At 44.0% G+C, this 15,727-nt stretch overlaps 1 protein-coding gene across 1 annotated transcript in view; it reads right to left on the bottom strand.

Annotated features, from left to right (window-relative positions):
* The window catches only part of SCCPDH (saccharopine dehydrogenase (putative)), a 74,756-nt gene extending 59,451 nt beyond the window's left edge, over nucleotides 1–15,305 (bottom strand). The window contains exons 1-3 of the mRNA XM_075862727.1: nucleotides 15,008–15,305; nucleotides 8,171–8,280; nucleotides 6,840–6,920 (exon numbers count right to left, since the gene is read on the bottom strand). Of these exons, the coding sequence (XP_075718842.1) occupies nucleotides 6,840–6,920; nucleotides 8,171–8,280; nucleotides 15,008–15,206 (390 nt within the window). The 5' untranslated portion in view covers nucleotides 15,207–15,305. The remainder of the gene's footprint in view (nucleotides 1–6,839; nucleotides 6,921–8,170; nucleotides 8,281–15,007) is intronic.
* Nucleotides 15,306–15,727: the final 422 nt, after the last annotated feature.

Raw genomic sequence — 15,727 nt, 5'->3', positions numbered from 1 at the left:
GATCCTTTACACCCGCCTCCTGAAGTCCTCCACCCATATTCTTGTTATAATCCTGTATGCAGACAGGCTTGGAGGTTGTGGTGCTCGTCCCACGTATTTGGACAGGGCTGGTGTCATCGGCATGAATTTAGGTCAGCATCAGGACGTCTTTTTTGTCCTTAAATTTCATGAGCAGGATCTGATCGCTGCACAATGCTCTGCATTCCCCGGCTCTCAATTTATAAAAGCTATAAATGGCTTTGGGAGGCTTCTCTGATTGCGGCGAATTGTGCCACAGGCTACCGTGTTTTTGTCTTAGAGGCATTTAAAAAGTGACATACTGGTGTAGTAGTTATCAAGGTACAAGTTGTATCCTTGATTTAGAAGTGGATGTATGGTGTCCCACACAATTCGTCCATTTATTCCCAGAGAAGGGGGGCAGTCTGGGGGATTTATTTGCGAATCTTTCCCCTCATATATTCTAAATCGGTGGGTGTATCCGAAATCACTTTTGCAGAGTTTATACATTTTTATTCCGTATCTCGCCCTTTTATTAGGTAAATATTGGCGAAAGTGTAGCCTCCCTTTGAAGTTGACTAGGGACTCGTCGATGCGCCTAATGGAGAATCGGTCTTCTGTTTTAGCCGCTGTGTGTGTCTGTGTCTCTGTGTGTGTGTGTATGTCTGGATGTGTATATGTATCTCTACGTGTATTTGTGTGCCTAAATGTGTGTCTGTATGTGTATAATGTTTCTGTGTGTGTGCGAATCTACTGCGTTATCTGTACTCGGAGTTATCACTTTGTGTTATCTCTGGTGTTACATAAGACTGCAAATAGCATCTACTACATTATCTGTGTGGAGTGGTTACATAGGGCTGCAGGTAACATCTACTACATTATCTGTACGAAGAGTTATCACAATGTATTATCTGTGGTGTTACATAGGACTGCAGGTAACATTTACAACATTATCTGTACTGTGTATAGATGTGCCTGTGTGTTTATATATATGTGGGGACATGCGCCACCTGACGTCAAAAGACGGTGGGCGGTCAGGAAGGAGTTAAGAAGCGCTAGAGCCATTTCTGAACAGCGCTGAGGGGGTGACGGCAGATCCACGGCACAACTGGAGGGCACCAGGTAAGGCATGTATGTATTATTTTACCATGTTTTAAGTCCCAGTCCGCGAGGCCGGAGGGATCGCTTCAATTGTATCAGTGTCCTTAGGACATGAATACAAGTTAAAGTGCAGGCTAGGCAAGTGAACCGTCAGTTCCCTTCCTCGCCATTCGGCGCTTTTCTTGTGGCGCAATGACATCAGGTCGTCTGGCATCGTCCCACCGGAGCAGGCCTGCATCAACGGAAGACATAAATGGTGATCCCGGGCCAATTCTAGTAACTCCTAGCTGATGTTAGATAAGCCAAAATTACAAGGCTCAGTAAACTAAGCAGTGACAGCTCTAAGTAATCATTGGTTAGTTTACATCACATAGTGGCCGGTTACCTAAGTTCATTGGCCTACTTTTAAAAGTAGCCCAATGAACTGGGGATAACCTGGGACCGTGTGATGTAAACTAACCAATGACAGCTTAGAAGTGTCAGTGCTTAGTTTATGGTCACGGACTCAGGAAGGTAAGTATGATAATGGCTTTGCTTGTTCACTTATTAGTGTTCGGGCCTGTTCACATCACCGTTCTCTTTCCGTTCCGGGGTTCCGTCAGAGGTTTCCGTCGGGTGAACCCCGCAACGGAAAGTGAAACCACAGCTTCCGTTTTAGTCACCATTGATATCAATGGTGACGGAATCATCGCTAATGGTTTCCGTTAGTCACCATTCCGGCAGGTTTCCGGTTTCCCGATGGAATCAATAGCGGAGTCGACTGCGAAATTGATTCCGTCGGAAAACCGGAAACCTGACGGAATGGTGACAAAAGGAAACCATTAGCGATGTTTCCGTCACCATTGATATCAATGGTAACTGAAACGGAAGCTGTGGTTTCACGTTCACTCGACAGAAACCTCAGACGGAACCCCGGAACGGAAAGCGAACGGTGATGTGAACAGGGCCTAACTAATGTTTTTTTTACAGGTTCGGTTGTTGGACTACTTCGGATTTGAGGACTACTTCGATGACGGAGATGAGGAAACTTTAGGGCCGTGTGCTGCTTATAGGGCTAGTGAAGAAGTCAAATATAAGGCAATACTGGAGCGCAGATATTCTGTATAATACCCAATAACCCGGCCTGTGCATAAAGGATTGGTTCAAAGCGTACCACACCAATCCATGAATTATTCATTCACCCCATTATTACATCATCCTATTATGCCCTGATGCACTCCGCCCAGCTTACGTATGCCCTGATGTACTCTGCCCAGCTTACATATACCCTGATGTACTCTGCCCAGCTTACATATGCCCCCACATTATAAGCTGAAATACCACTAATACACCAAGCAAAATCTCCCCCCCCCTGTAAATAGTGCCACACAGCCCCCCCTTGTAAATAGTGCCACACAGCCCCCCCTTGAAAATAGTGCCACACAGCCCCCCCTTGAAAATAGTGCCACACAGCCCCCCCTTGAAAATAGTGCCACACAGCCCCCCCTTGTAAATAGTGCCACACACAGCCCGCTGCCCCTTTGTAAATAGCGCCACACCCCCCTCCACCTTTTAAATAGCGCCACACTCCCACCCCTTTTAAATAGTGCCACACACCCACCCCTTTTAAATAGCGCCACACACCCACCCCTTTTAAATAGCGCCACACTGTGAACAGAGCGGTGAGCGGTAGCCTACCGCTACCACTCTCTGCTCTGCCTGGTGTGACTTACCGGAGGAGCCGAGGAGGTCATTCGGCGCAGGCTGCGGGCAGAGTTTCTTCTGACTAGGGTTGGTGACAGCCAGGGCCGGCCTTAGGTTGGATGGCGCCCTGTGCGGGACTCTCTATTGCCACCCCCTACACAAACCAAAAATGAACCACATATATCGACACGCTGGAACATATATACTGTACATACATAAAGACAGATATTTAGACATACAGGCAAATACACATACACACATATATATATATATATATATATACACACACACAAATACACAGACAGGAACATATACAAATACATAAAAGGCACAAATATACAAGCACAAAGACACATTCACAAACAGACCCATATATACGCACACAGGCACATATGTACAGAGCACAGATAATTAAGTAGATGTTACCTGCAGTCCTATGAAACACCACAGATAACACATTGTAGCAGAGCTGAGATTGTAATCTAGCACAATGTGTTATCTGTGGTGTTACATAGGACTGCAGGTAACATCTACTACATTATCTGTACTGTGTAGCAGAGCTGCGATTGTAATTTAGCACACAGTGCAGATAATGTAGTAGATGTTCCCTGCAGTCCTATGTAACACCACAGATAACACAGAGATAACTCTCTGAGTACAGATAATGTAGTAGATGTAAGAGACAAACACATGCAGAGACACACACACACACACACACACACACACACAGAGACACACAGACACTCATCATGTCGCCTTGCTGACAGCATCACAGGTCAGGACGGGCTGTGGGCGGAGCTTCCTCCTCTGCTTCTCGGCAGAGCACAGAGTAGAGGCAGATGCTGGAAGGCTGCAGCACGGGAGTGGACCTGTCCACTGACCTGAGTCATCTGACCTCATGTCACTGACGTGAGGTCATGTGACTGGACTGGTCCACTCCCTGGCCGTCACAGACCCCAGTCAGAACGCCGTAATGTCCTGGGTCTTCCTAAGCTGTGGCAGGTGTCCGACATACGGGGCGCCTGTGAGCAGCGATCAGCTGCTCTTCGGCGCCCCCCCTTCCCTATCCTCCGGGTTGCGCCCGGGGCACATGCCCCGCCTGCCCCCCCCAGCTACGCCCCTGCATATGGGGTATTGCCGTACTCTGGAGAAGTTGCTTTGCAAATGTTACGGTGCTTTTTCTCCTTTATTTGATGAGAAAATGAAACATTTTGACCTAAAGCTACATCTTAGTGGAAAAAAATATATAATTTTTAATTTTTACTGCACAATTCTAATGAAATCTATGAAACACCTGGGGGGGTCAAAATGCTCACTAGACCCCTAGATGAATTCCTCTAGGGGTGTAGTTTCCCAAATGGAGTCACTTTTGGGGCGGTTACCACTGTACTGGTACCTTTAGGAGCTTTACAAATGCGACATGGTGCTGAGAAATCAAACCAGCAAAATCAGCGCTCCAAAAGGTAAATGTCGCTCCTTCCCTTCTGAGCCCTGATGTGTATTCATACAGTGGTTTTTTACCACATATGGGGTATTTCCATACTCTGGAGAAGTTGCTTTACAAATGTTGGGGTGCTTTTCCTCATTTATTTGTTGAAAAAAATAAAAATTCTGAGGTAAAGCTACATCTTATTGAAAAATAGTCATTTTTCATTTTCACTGCCCAATTCTAATGAAATCTATGAAACACCTGTGTGGTCAAAATGATCACGACACCCCTAGATGAATTCCTCAAGGAGTTTAGTTTCCAAAATGGGGTATTTTTTGGGGGGGTTTCCTTTGTTTCGGCGCCTGAAATATAATTGAAGAAAAGGAAGGCCGAAAAATCCACTAGCTTCTGGGGCCTTTGTTTCAGTGCAGTAGCGCACTAGGGCCACATGTGGGATATTTCTAAAAACTGCAGAATCAGGGCAATAAATATTCAGTTGTGTTTCTCTTGTAAAACCCTTTGGTATTACAGGGAAAATGGATTAAAATGGAATTTCTGCAAAAAAAAAATAAAAAAAATGAAATTTGCAAATTTCCCTTCCACTTTGCTTTAATTCCTGTGACACGCATAAAGGGTTAAGAAACTTTCTAAATGCTGTTTTGAATACTTTAAGGGGTGCAGTTTTTAAAATGGGGTGATTTGCGGGGGTTCCTAATATATAAGGCCCTCAAAGCTACTTCAGATCTGAACTGTTCCTTAAAAAAATAGCCTTTTCACATTTTCTTGAAAATATGAGAAATTACTGCTAAAGTTCTAAGCCTTGTAACGTCCTAGAAAAATAGAAGGATGTTCAAAAAATGATGCAAACATAAAGTAGATATATGGGAAATGTTAACTAGTATGTATTTTGTGGTATAACTGTCTTAGAAGCAGATACATTTGAATTTAGAAAAATGCTAATTTTTGCAAATTCTCAAAATTTTGGTGTTTTTCACAAATAAATCTTGAATTTATCGACCAAATTTTTTCACTAACAAAGTACAACATGTCACGAGAAAACAATCTCAGAATCACTTGGATAGGTAAAAGCATTCCAGAGTTATTACCACAAAGTGACACGTCAGATTTAAAAAATGAGGCTGTGTCATATGGTTCAAAAGTGGCTGCGTCCTTAAGGGGTTAAAGGCTGAAATCACACATGCAGTATTTGTGGCAGTTTTTCCATCCAAACACAGGAGTGTTCCAAAAAGACGCAAAAGTATAAAAGGAAAGACTGATATGTCTGATTTCTTGAAAAATAAATATAAAATTCTTTTCAACCTAAACAGGGCTCTGTGCCTCAAATATCAACAATGGGGAATTGTCTAAAGATCATACATGTGACGTTGTAGGATTTCACAGATATGAATAGATAATTCTGGATGGATAAAACAGATCTATTCACACGTAAAGTCACACATTTTCAAACAATTATTTACTTTAAAGCACCAATTTATAGGTGAAATTTGGACATAAGCTACATAAAAACTTTAGAACCCTTATGAATACATTATTTATTGTACGTCTCCTTAGTTACAGTATGTATTATCGGCTGTATTCACAATTCCGTCAAGTCCTTAGGTCTAACATTCCTCGTTACTATAAGGTCTGCACAGGGCATGCTCTAGTGAGCGTTTGCATTCTGGGAAGTGTAGCCTTTACTTCAGACACTAAGGGTATGTTCACACGGCCTATTTACGGACGTAATTCGGGCGTTTTTGCCCCGAATTACGTCTGAAAATAGCGCCTCAATAGCGTTGACAAACATCTGCCCATTGAAAGCAATGGGCAGACGTTTGTCTGTTCACACGAGGCGTATATTTACGCGCCGCTGTCAAATGACGGCGCGTAAATAGACGCCCGCGTCAAAGAAGTGACCAGTCACTTCTTTGGCCGTAATTGGAGCCGTTATTCATTGACTCCAATGAATAGCAGCGCTAATTACGGCCGTAATTGACGCGGCGTTCAAGCGCCTGCACATGCCGGTACGGCTGAAATTACGGGGATGTTTTCAGGCTGAAACATCCCCGTAATTTCAGCCGTAACGGACGCCCTCGTGTGAACATACCCTAACAGTAATCCTAACGAAGAAACACATTCTTCCAAAATGCAAGGCAGAAGAGAGCATTTAAAGGGGTTGCCCAGTATATAAAAAAAAAAGTTCCGCTCCCCCCCTCAGAAACGATCACATCTAAGTTCATAACTTAGATGTGATTGATTACAAGTGGATCCTGCGTGGACCCGCTGACATTGAGCCCCAACACTGACACTGAACCCGTCAGGCCCACGGGACTGACGGATTCAGTGAATAGCGAAAGATATAGCTGCTCTGTATAGAGCATACAGAACAGCTGTATCTCCAAAAGTAAAACAATTTTTTTTATAAAAACTAATTACAATGTTACACTAATCACGCTGACAAATTTAAAAAAAAAAAAAAAAAAAAAAAGCCCTCAAAAGGTGTACATAGCCTTTAACACAGAGAAGTAACAAAAAAAAAATGAATGTGGCTTATACGGAAAGTTGAATAATAGGATATCTTCAAGCACATAAGCCATTATGCGTGTATGAAATAACTGTTTAAGCTTACTTTGGGTTCTCCACTGATATCGACAAAGTGGGCTCCATTTTCAACGCAGGCTTTCACCACAGGTTCACCGTAAAATCTGTACTAAAACATAAAATGTACATTCAGAACACAGATCTCTCATCATGTAAAATGTTAATCTAGAAATCTATAGAATGTAGTACATGAATACTGGAGTGTTAGCAGCAATTATTATTATTTTTAACCATAAATGGATATATACACATTATAATGTGAACTATATGTATGACTGGTAGCAGCAATGCAGGCCTAGGATGACGCCGCAGATATACAACAGCTATAATGTAACTATGTGTGGGGGCAGTGCGCACCCTCAATGCCATCGCTAATGCACTTAGACAGAGCGATGTTCTGGGTGATTCAGTACAGAGGTACTATCAGTTCTCACATACACTCCTTCAGCTCAGATTTACACGAAATGTATGAAAGCTTTTTTGTGTGTGTCAAGGAGAAGTGTATGACAAAGGACCGCATGATTCTTAAAGAATAACCTATTGAACCATGCGTGTCTGATAAGTAGGAGAACTTCGCCCTGCAGAGTCATCACTAAACAACTGATTAGAAAGAGTTACAGAAGTCCACAAATAAATGATGAAATGCTTGATCATTTCTGTAGTGGGTAAAAAGTGCAGTGTCTCTTCAGACAGAAATAGAATATTGCCACACTGCACAGATAACCAGTACTTACAATATATAACTATCCGTAACATCCATAAAAAGGAATGGCGAGAGCCGCGGTTAACCCCATTCTGGAGAGAAGTGTGAATCCCAGAGCGGAGACCTACATCTATCAAACATTTATGGCATATCCTGTGGATATACCATCAATGTCGGATTTGGAAATGACCTTTTAAGGAGTCACAGTCATGAGGCAGTGGCACTTTAAATGGACACTAACTTTTTAGAAAACTTATGCTAAACTTATGGAGCATTATGTGATCAAGCATTTTTTCACTCTCCATTGTTGTGTCCAGCGGATATTTTGAATGCCGCCCCCACTGTACAGCCCCCCTGTGATGTTGGGGATGCTGACTAGTGGAGAAGATCTGCTACCTTGCCAGAAAGATGACAAGTGGCGTACAGCCCACCCTTTATGGGCATATAATAGATGCCCTTGTTAAAAGCATCACAGAGAACCGCTCAGTTTTTATGAGCCATTACATTTCCAGTTGTTCGTGATACCAAAGAATAAAAATAAAATATAGATTTATTTTCATTATCAAAATAAAAAATATATTTTTAATTTAAAAAAAATGATTTGTGAAAAACAACTCTACATACTGACTGGTTTTGTACAGCTGTATGATACTTACTGGTCCCACACAGTCGAGAACAACAGAGGCCTTCTTGCACATATCATCGAGGGAGGAGGCGTCACTTACATCGCAGATTATAATGTCAATGGACTTCAGCTGCGGCTTTCCTACAAATGAATAATGGATAAGAGGAGCAGTGACTGGTACTGAATTTAGGACTTTTCTTTAGGTTTTCAAAGACTTCAACAGCATAAAACATAGGGTACTGCACAATAATGAAGACTAAAAATCCTGAAGTGGTTAAAGGCTATATAAAACTTTGCACCCATTTGTTTTTGTCATAATTAAAGTGTATGTTTTTGGTGATTTTACTAATTTGCCACATTTTTTTTTTCCCCCAATGCAGTTTCTATGCATAGAAGTTGCATCAAGCACTTTCAGCAGAGCCTGAGTTCAGCTCTCCAACACACAGGATAACCTTAAGGCTGAGTTCACACAGAGTTTTTTTGCCATGTTTTTCACTGCATTTTTCGCTCGCACCCATTGAGTGCCACGGGCAAAAACGCAACGAAATGCGCTTTCCCTGCCTCCCATTGATGTGAGCGTATTTACCGCTCGCGGTAAAAAAATGCATCTGCCCCCCATTGAAATCAATGGGAGGCATTTTCGGTCGTTTTTGGCGCGTTTTCCGTCTCAAAAAAACTCTGTGTGAACAGGGCCTAAGAGTCCATTCAGACATTGCAGTCGAGGAGCAATTAGAGCCATATAAAAAAAAAAAAAAAAAAACATACGAAAACCACAAGCATTTTTACCACAATAGGGTGCGTTTCTCAATGCGGTTGTGTTTTTTTACCACAACTACACCAAAAAGCACACCAAATTGCAGGTTAAAAACACATGCAGTTTTCAAATGCGGTTTTAATCGCACCTCAATGTCTGAATGGATCTTAAAGAGGCTCTGTCACCAGATTTTGCAACCCCTATCTGCTATTGCAGCAGATCGGCGCTGCAATGTAGATTACAGTAACGTTTTTATTTTTTAAAAACGAGCATTTTTGGCCAAGTTATGACCATTTTTGTATTTATGCAAATGAGGCTTGAAAAAGTCCAAGTGGGCGTGTATTAGGTGCGTACATCGGGGCGTTTTTACTACTTTTACTAGCTGGGCGTTCTGACGAGAAGTATCATCCACTTCTCTTCAGAACGCCCAGCTTCTGGCAGTGCAGACACAGCCGTGTTCTCGAGAGATCACGCTGTGACGTCACTCACAGGTCCTGCATCGTGTCAGACGAGCGAGGACACATCGGCACCAGAGGCTACAGTTGATTCTGCAGCAGCATCGGCGTTTGCAGGTAAGTAGCTACATCGACTTACCTGCTAACGCCGATGCTGCTGCAGAATCAACTGAAGCCTCTGGTGCCGATGTGTCCTCGCTCGTCTGACACGATGCAGGACCTGTGAGTGACGTCACAGCGTGATCTCTCGAGAACACGGCTGTGTCTGCACTGCCAGAAGCTGGGCGTTCTGAAGAGAAGTGGATGATACTTCTCGTCAGAACGCCCAGCTAGTAAAAGTAGTAAAAACGCCCCGATGTACGCACATAATACACGCCCAGTTGTACTTTTACTTTTCAACACGCCCAGTTGGACTTTTGCAAGCCTCATTTGCATAAATACAAAAATGGTCATAACTTGGCCAAAAATGCTCGTTTTTTAAAAATAAAAACGTTACTGTAATCTACATTGCAGCGCCTATCTGCTGCAATAGCAGATAGGGGTTGCAAAATCTGGTGACAGAGCCTCTTTAAAGGGAATGTGTTGCCAGCAAAACATGTTTGTTTTTTTTTTAGTTAAACAATTAGTGTATAGGTGATTAAACATTGTTCTAATTTTAATATTTTTTTCACGAGTCAGGAAATATTATAAATTGGATTCAATTGGATTCTAATTTATAATATTTCCCATTGCTGGTCACTAGATGGAGCCATTCCCAAAATTGCAGCATTGCATGTGGTAAAGCAACCACATTGCTTTATGCTGCAAAATTGGGTAAAAAGCCCTCGCTCTAGTGAGCTCTCAGCATCCCCCCCTCCTTTATCCTGGCTAGTGCCGGGAGAAACGAGGGGTTTGAACTGTCTAACCTCCTACACTGTGTGTCGCCATTTTTTGAGCTAACACACAGTGTAGGAGGTTTACATACACTAGTAAACACACTGAAACACAAACATACATAGAAATCCCTTACCTGCTCCAGTCGCCGCCGCTCCCTCCGCTCCGTCTGCTGCCGCTGCTCCATGTGCACAAGTCCGGAAGCCGCGACCGGAAGTAGTAATATTACTGTCCGGCCGCGACTTCCGGTCCACAGGAAAATGGCGCCGGACGGCGCGCATTTCAAATTGAACTGTGTGGGAGCGGCGCATGCGTCGTTCCCACACAGCGGCGTACATGTTAGTGGATGGAACGGGCCCCGTTCGTAGTCCCTATGGGACTGGAGCTGCCGTATTCCATGTCTGTATGTGTCGTTAATCGACACATACAGAAATGGAAAAAAAAATGGCAGCCCCCATAGGGAAGAAAAAGTGTAAAAATAAGAAAAAGTAACACACAAACACACAAATTAATCCAAACGTTTTTAATAAAGCACTAACATCTTTAACATATTAAAAAAAAAATTGTGGTGACACTGTTCCTTTAAGGCTGGATTCACACGAGCACATTACATCTGTAATGGACGGAACGTATTTCGGCCGCAAGTCCCGGACCGAACACACTGCAGGGAGCCGGGCTCCTAGCATCATAGTCATGTACGATGCTAGGAGTCCCTGCCTCGCTGCAGGACAACTGTCCCGTACTGTAATCATGTTTTCAGTACGGGACAGTAGTTCCACGGAGAGGCAGGGACTCCTAGCATCGTACATAACTATGATGCTAGGAGCCTGGCTCCCTGCACTGTGTTCGGTCCGGGACTTGCGGCCGAAATACGTTCCGTCCATTACAGACGTAATGTGCTCGTGTGAATCCAGCCTAATAGTGATTACATCTAATTTAATAAACTTAGATGTGATCACTATTAATGTTATCCTGTGTGTTAGGCCCTGTTCACATCTACGTTGGGGGCCTCCGTTGTAGAACCGGCCAAAAATATCGGGAATAATATTGCAGCATACTGCACAAATGTTTTTGGTAAAACCACGGACACCCTGACTGTTGTCTCTGACTGAATCGGCACTTTTGGTATTTTCGTTGTTCTGCTCCTGTCAAAGAAGAACGGAAATCTGAATGCAGATATGAACAGGCCCTTAGACTTCGCTGACATAAGCATTTGTTGTTTCAGTTGCTCCGCGCAGCGATACCGGTAGCGCCGGATGCATTGCATGACAGACACAAACAGCGACCAACTAAACTCATTGACTTTAGTAAGGTCCATCAGGCCCTCAGATTCACAGACAGCTTTTTATACCATACCTTTGTCTTGCGCACGGCGCTGTATGGTTTTATGACCTGGTCAGACAGGTCAACACCACCCAGGAGTCTTTCCACTCATAAACCCTAAGAGAGTAGGTGTAACCGGTGGCACTTTCACATAATCTGTACAGTTATGCCGTACCGGGCTCTTTTATTGGGTAGATACTGCCTGAAGTGCAGTCTACCCTTAAAACTTACCAATGACTCATCCACCTAAATATTTTGTTGGGGGGTATAAACTCGGGAAAAACTTTGGGAGTAGTGGGCAATTAATGGTCTTATTTTATACAGCCTATCAAAATTTGGGTCCTGTGGGGATGGGCAGTGACTATTGTCAATGTAATGCAGGAACTTTAGGATGTCTTCGAATTGCAACCTTGTCATTACTGTGCGGTAAAGGGTGTGTTGTAAAAAATATCAGGGGACCAATAGTCTCAAATACTGGGCTTTTTTACAAGTCCAAAGCTTAAAAATAAGCCCCAAAACTTCCACAATTCTACTGCGTTTGTGGGGGTCGAATTTTGGCCTCTCCCATAAAAAGAGTCGGGGTTCTGGGTGATAAACTGATCCGCATAGATGTTGGTCTGCTTGACCAATAAATCTAAAAGGGCGTCTGAAAAAAAACAACTTTAAAATAACCAATGGGGCTGAAACCCGTAGTGTCAATTTGAATGCTTGAGGGGGATGTAAATTCAGGCACCTGGGGGGTATAATTGTCCGCAGCTACCCATGTCAGCTCAGGCAGAGCAGGACCTGCGGCTCTTTTGCGCTGACGGGGGGGGGGGGGGGTGCAGACTCAGAGTCACTGGATATGGATGAATATGAAAGCACGAACTGCGCTTCCCCTTCACTTGCGCTGTCCGTATCGGAATACAGCATTTGATATGCTTCCTCGGCTGAGAAGACTCTTTTGGCCATATTGAATAATTTAGTTCAGCTACTTACTAACAATTTTTTTTGTAACTTTTTTTTAAACTTATTTTTAACAAAAAATAAACAGCGCTACTCCCAACTGGGGAATGAGAACAGACTGGAGAGCAGCGACCCTGCTGTATTCAACGAGTAAGGGTACCCTACCTACCAGCGGAAAAACTAAATGAGACGTGGCATTGCTACCTAACAGGGAACGTGGGCAGTGGGCAATCTAGGGACACAACACGGTGATGGCGATAGCGTACCGCAACAGGTGATTGCTGGGGACAGATCACAGCACGGCAGAAGGACACTGTGGGTGACTGATATTATATATTTGATAACCAGTGGGCACCAAAGGGGGTGAACACTTGTCAGTGGGCACAAAAGGGGCAGATCACTGGGTTTTGGGGTTTTTATAACGCTTTTCCACTCTTTTCACTGGCTTCCGACTCTGACAAGCTCTCTGACAGAAACGAGCTTGTCAGAGCCGGAGATGCCGGCAAAACAAGCCTCCTGCGCTGTGATTGGCCAGTCAGTACTGACTGGCCAATCACAGCGCTTGCCGTCACGGGACCATTCTGATTGGTCCTGTGCCATGAGTCCTGCTCGGCAACTGTCTATGACAGTTGCGATCAGGACGCTGTCACCGTGTGACACGGTGACAGTTTAAAGCTTGGGCGTAACTGTACGCCCTACTGCGGGAAATCACTTTGATTCTGGACGTACAGTCATGTCCAATCGCAGGAAGGGGTTTAAGACATGTGAGCTAGCAATATGTAAAAACTATCCAGATGGAGCAGAGATGAATTAGTCATTTGGCAATGTTGTCTGTTATATCGCAATGTGTTCTGTGTGGTTTTCAATAGGACTGTAGATAAAGCTGGCCATAATTATAAGGCCTCATGCACACAGCCATATTACAGCTCCGTTTTGTGCAGAACCATAATAGGACTTCCATTCTCATGCATGCTCCCTATCCCTCCGATTTTATATTGAGGTTTTTTTTTGTTGTTGTTGGATTCAAATTGTGGCATTGAATATCATATATACAGAGCTTTATTACCCTAGCAGCATTGCCACTAGAAGAGAACAGCTCTGTATACACAGCACTCAACGGGGGCTATAAAGATCTGACAAAAACATGGCCTAAGAGATGGGCACAGTCAGCGCGCTAACACTTATAGTTGTGGGTAAAACAAACAAGGCCTAGAGTTCCCCTTTAAAGAGACTCTGTCACCACATTATAAGTGCCCTATCTCCTACATAAGGAGATGGGCGCTGTAATGTAGGTGACAGTAATGCTTTTTATTTAAAAAAAACGATATTTTTTCACAAAGTTAGGAGCGATTTAAGTTTATGCTAATGAGCTTTCTTAATGCCCAAGTGGGCGTACTTTTACTTTCGACCAAGTGGGCGTTGTACAGAGGAGTGCATGACGCTGACCAATCGGCATCATGCACTCCTCTCCATTCATTTACACTGCACTAGCGATATCGTTATATCACTATGTGCAGCCTCATACACAAGCCCTAACATTACTACAGTGTCCTGATAATGAATACACATGAAATCCAGCCTGGACGTTATGTGTACTCAGAATCCTGACACTGACTCTTTTTTTGTGGGATTCCGGCAAGTGAAACCAAATCTCGTTTAGCTCCGAGATCTCGCGAGATTTCATATCCGTTGCTGGAATCTCACAAAAAAGATTCAGAAGTGTCAGGATTCTGAGTACACATGACGTCCAGGCTGGATGGTCATGTGTATTCATTATCAGGACACTGTAGTAATGTTAGGGTTTGTGTATGAGGCTGCACATAGCGATATATCTATATCGCTAGTGCAGTGTAAATGAATGGAGAGGAGTGCATGATGCCGATTGGTCAGCGTCATACACTCCTCTGTACAACACCCACTTGGTCTAAAGTAAAAACACGCCCAGTTGGGCATTAAGAAAGCTCATTAGCATAAACTTAAATCGCTCCTAACTTTGTGAAAAAAGATCGTTTTTAAAAAAAATAAAAAGCATTACTGTCACCTACATTACAGCGCCCATCTCCTTATGTAGGAGATAGGGCACTTATAATGTGGTGACAGAGTCTCTTTAACTCCATCCCCCTGATGGCTTTACTCTAGATATACTTCGTTATGAATAACGATGCTGTAGATAGTGGAGATAACAGTGTGACCTTAGGGGTGCGCATAAAATCATTGGCTGCAGTTCTCCAGCTCTCTGGGGACTACAAGTCCCAGCATGCCATGAAAGCTAGAGACGGTCATTGCATGCTGGGACTTGTAGTTCCACAGCTGTAGCGCTCCATGCTGCAGAGAACTGATAAAACTTGTGACCATTGCCCATTCATAGAACATGTGTAATAAGTTTAGTGCGCAGAAAACCATAGGGAGGGTACCAGAGGTGGCGTGGTCTGCCTGCAGCATGGCAAGGTGCACCCACTCCACTGTTCTGCAGTCGCCATGAATGTGGTATCTTGTACCAATTTTACCGCACACTCACCCAGTCTCTCCGCCGCCCAGGTCAGCACCTCCTCCAGTTTCTTCTTGCTCCGGCCAGCTACAGCCCAGCGGAGCTCTAGGCCCCTGTAATCTTCCCCATCAGCCGCTCGGGAAACCTCCTCCACAACAAACTGCCCTGTGAAGCCAGAGGCCCCGAATATGACTATCTGGTATGGCCGGTTTGAAGCCCCGGTCGCCATAGTGACTGCAGTGATAGTGTATAAATGACTAATGAAGAACAGCAGCACTGACGCGCCACACTCCACTGACTAGGGGCGGAGGAGAGCAGCAGACAGCGGGGCGTGGCATCGGGAGGGCACGGCAGCAATTTTTTTTTCTCTAGAAACAAACTTTATTGCAATGTCAATGAATGATTGCACACTGCGTTCAAGCAGACTATTGATTACAACGGATCCAACCTGGGCCTGTTCACCGTTCGCTTTCCGTTCCGGGGTTCCGTCCGAGGTTTCCGCGGGTGAACCCCGCAACAGAAAGTCAAACTGAAACCACAGCTTCTGTTTCAGTCACCATTGATATCAATGGTGACGGAAACATTGCTAATGGTTTCCGTTCGTCACCATTAGAGATGAGCGAACTTATCAAAAGTTCGGTTCGGCTAGTTCGCCGAATTGCACAAAAAAGTTCGATTCGGACCGAACCTGTCACTTCCGTGCGCCGAGCATGCTACTGTCCAGGGTGCTGATAGAGTTAATGGGCTGCA

The sequence above is a fragment of the Rhinoderma darwinii genome, chromosome 4, assembly GCF_050947455.1.
Source record: "Rhinoderma darwinii isolate aRhiDar2 chromosome 4, aRhiDar2.hap1, whole genome shotgun sequence".
In the NCBI taxonomy this organism is placed as follows: Eukaryota; Metazoa; Chordata; class Amphibia; order Anura; family Rhinodermatidae; genus Rhinoderma; species Rhinoderma darwinii.
This window is presented reverse-complemented; position numbering and strand designations above follow the sequence as displayed.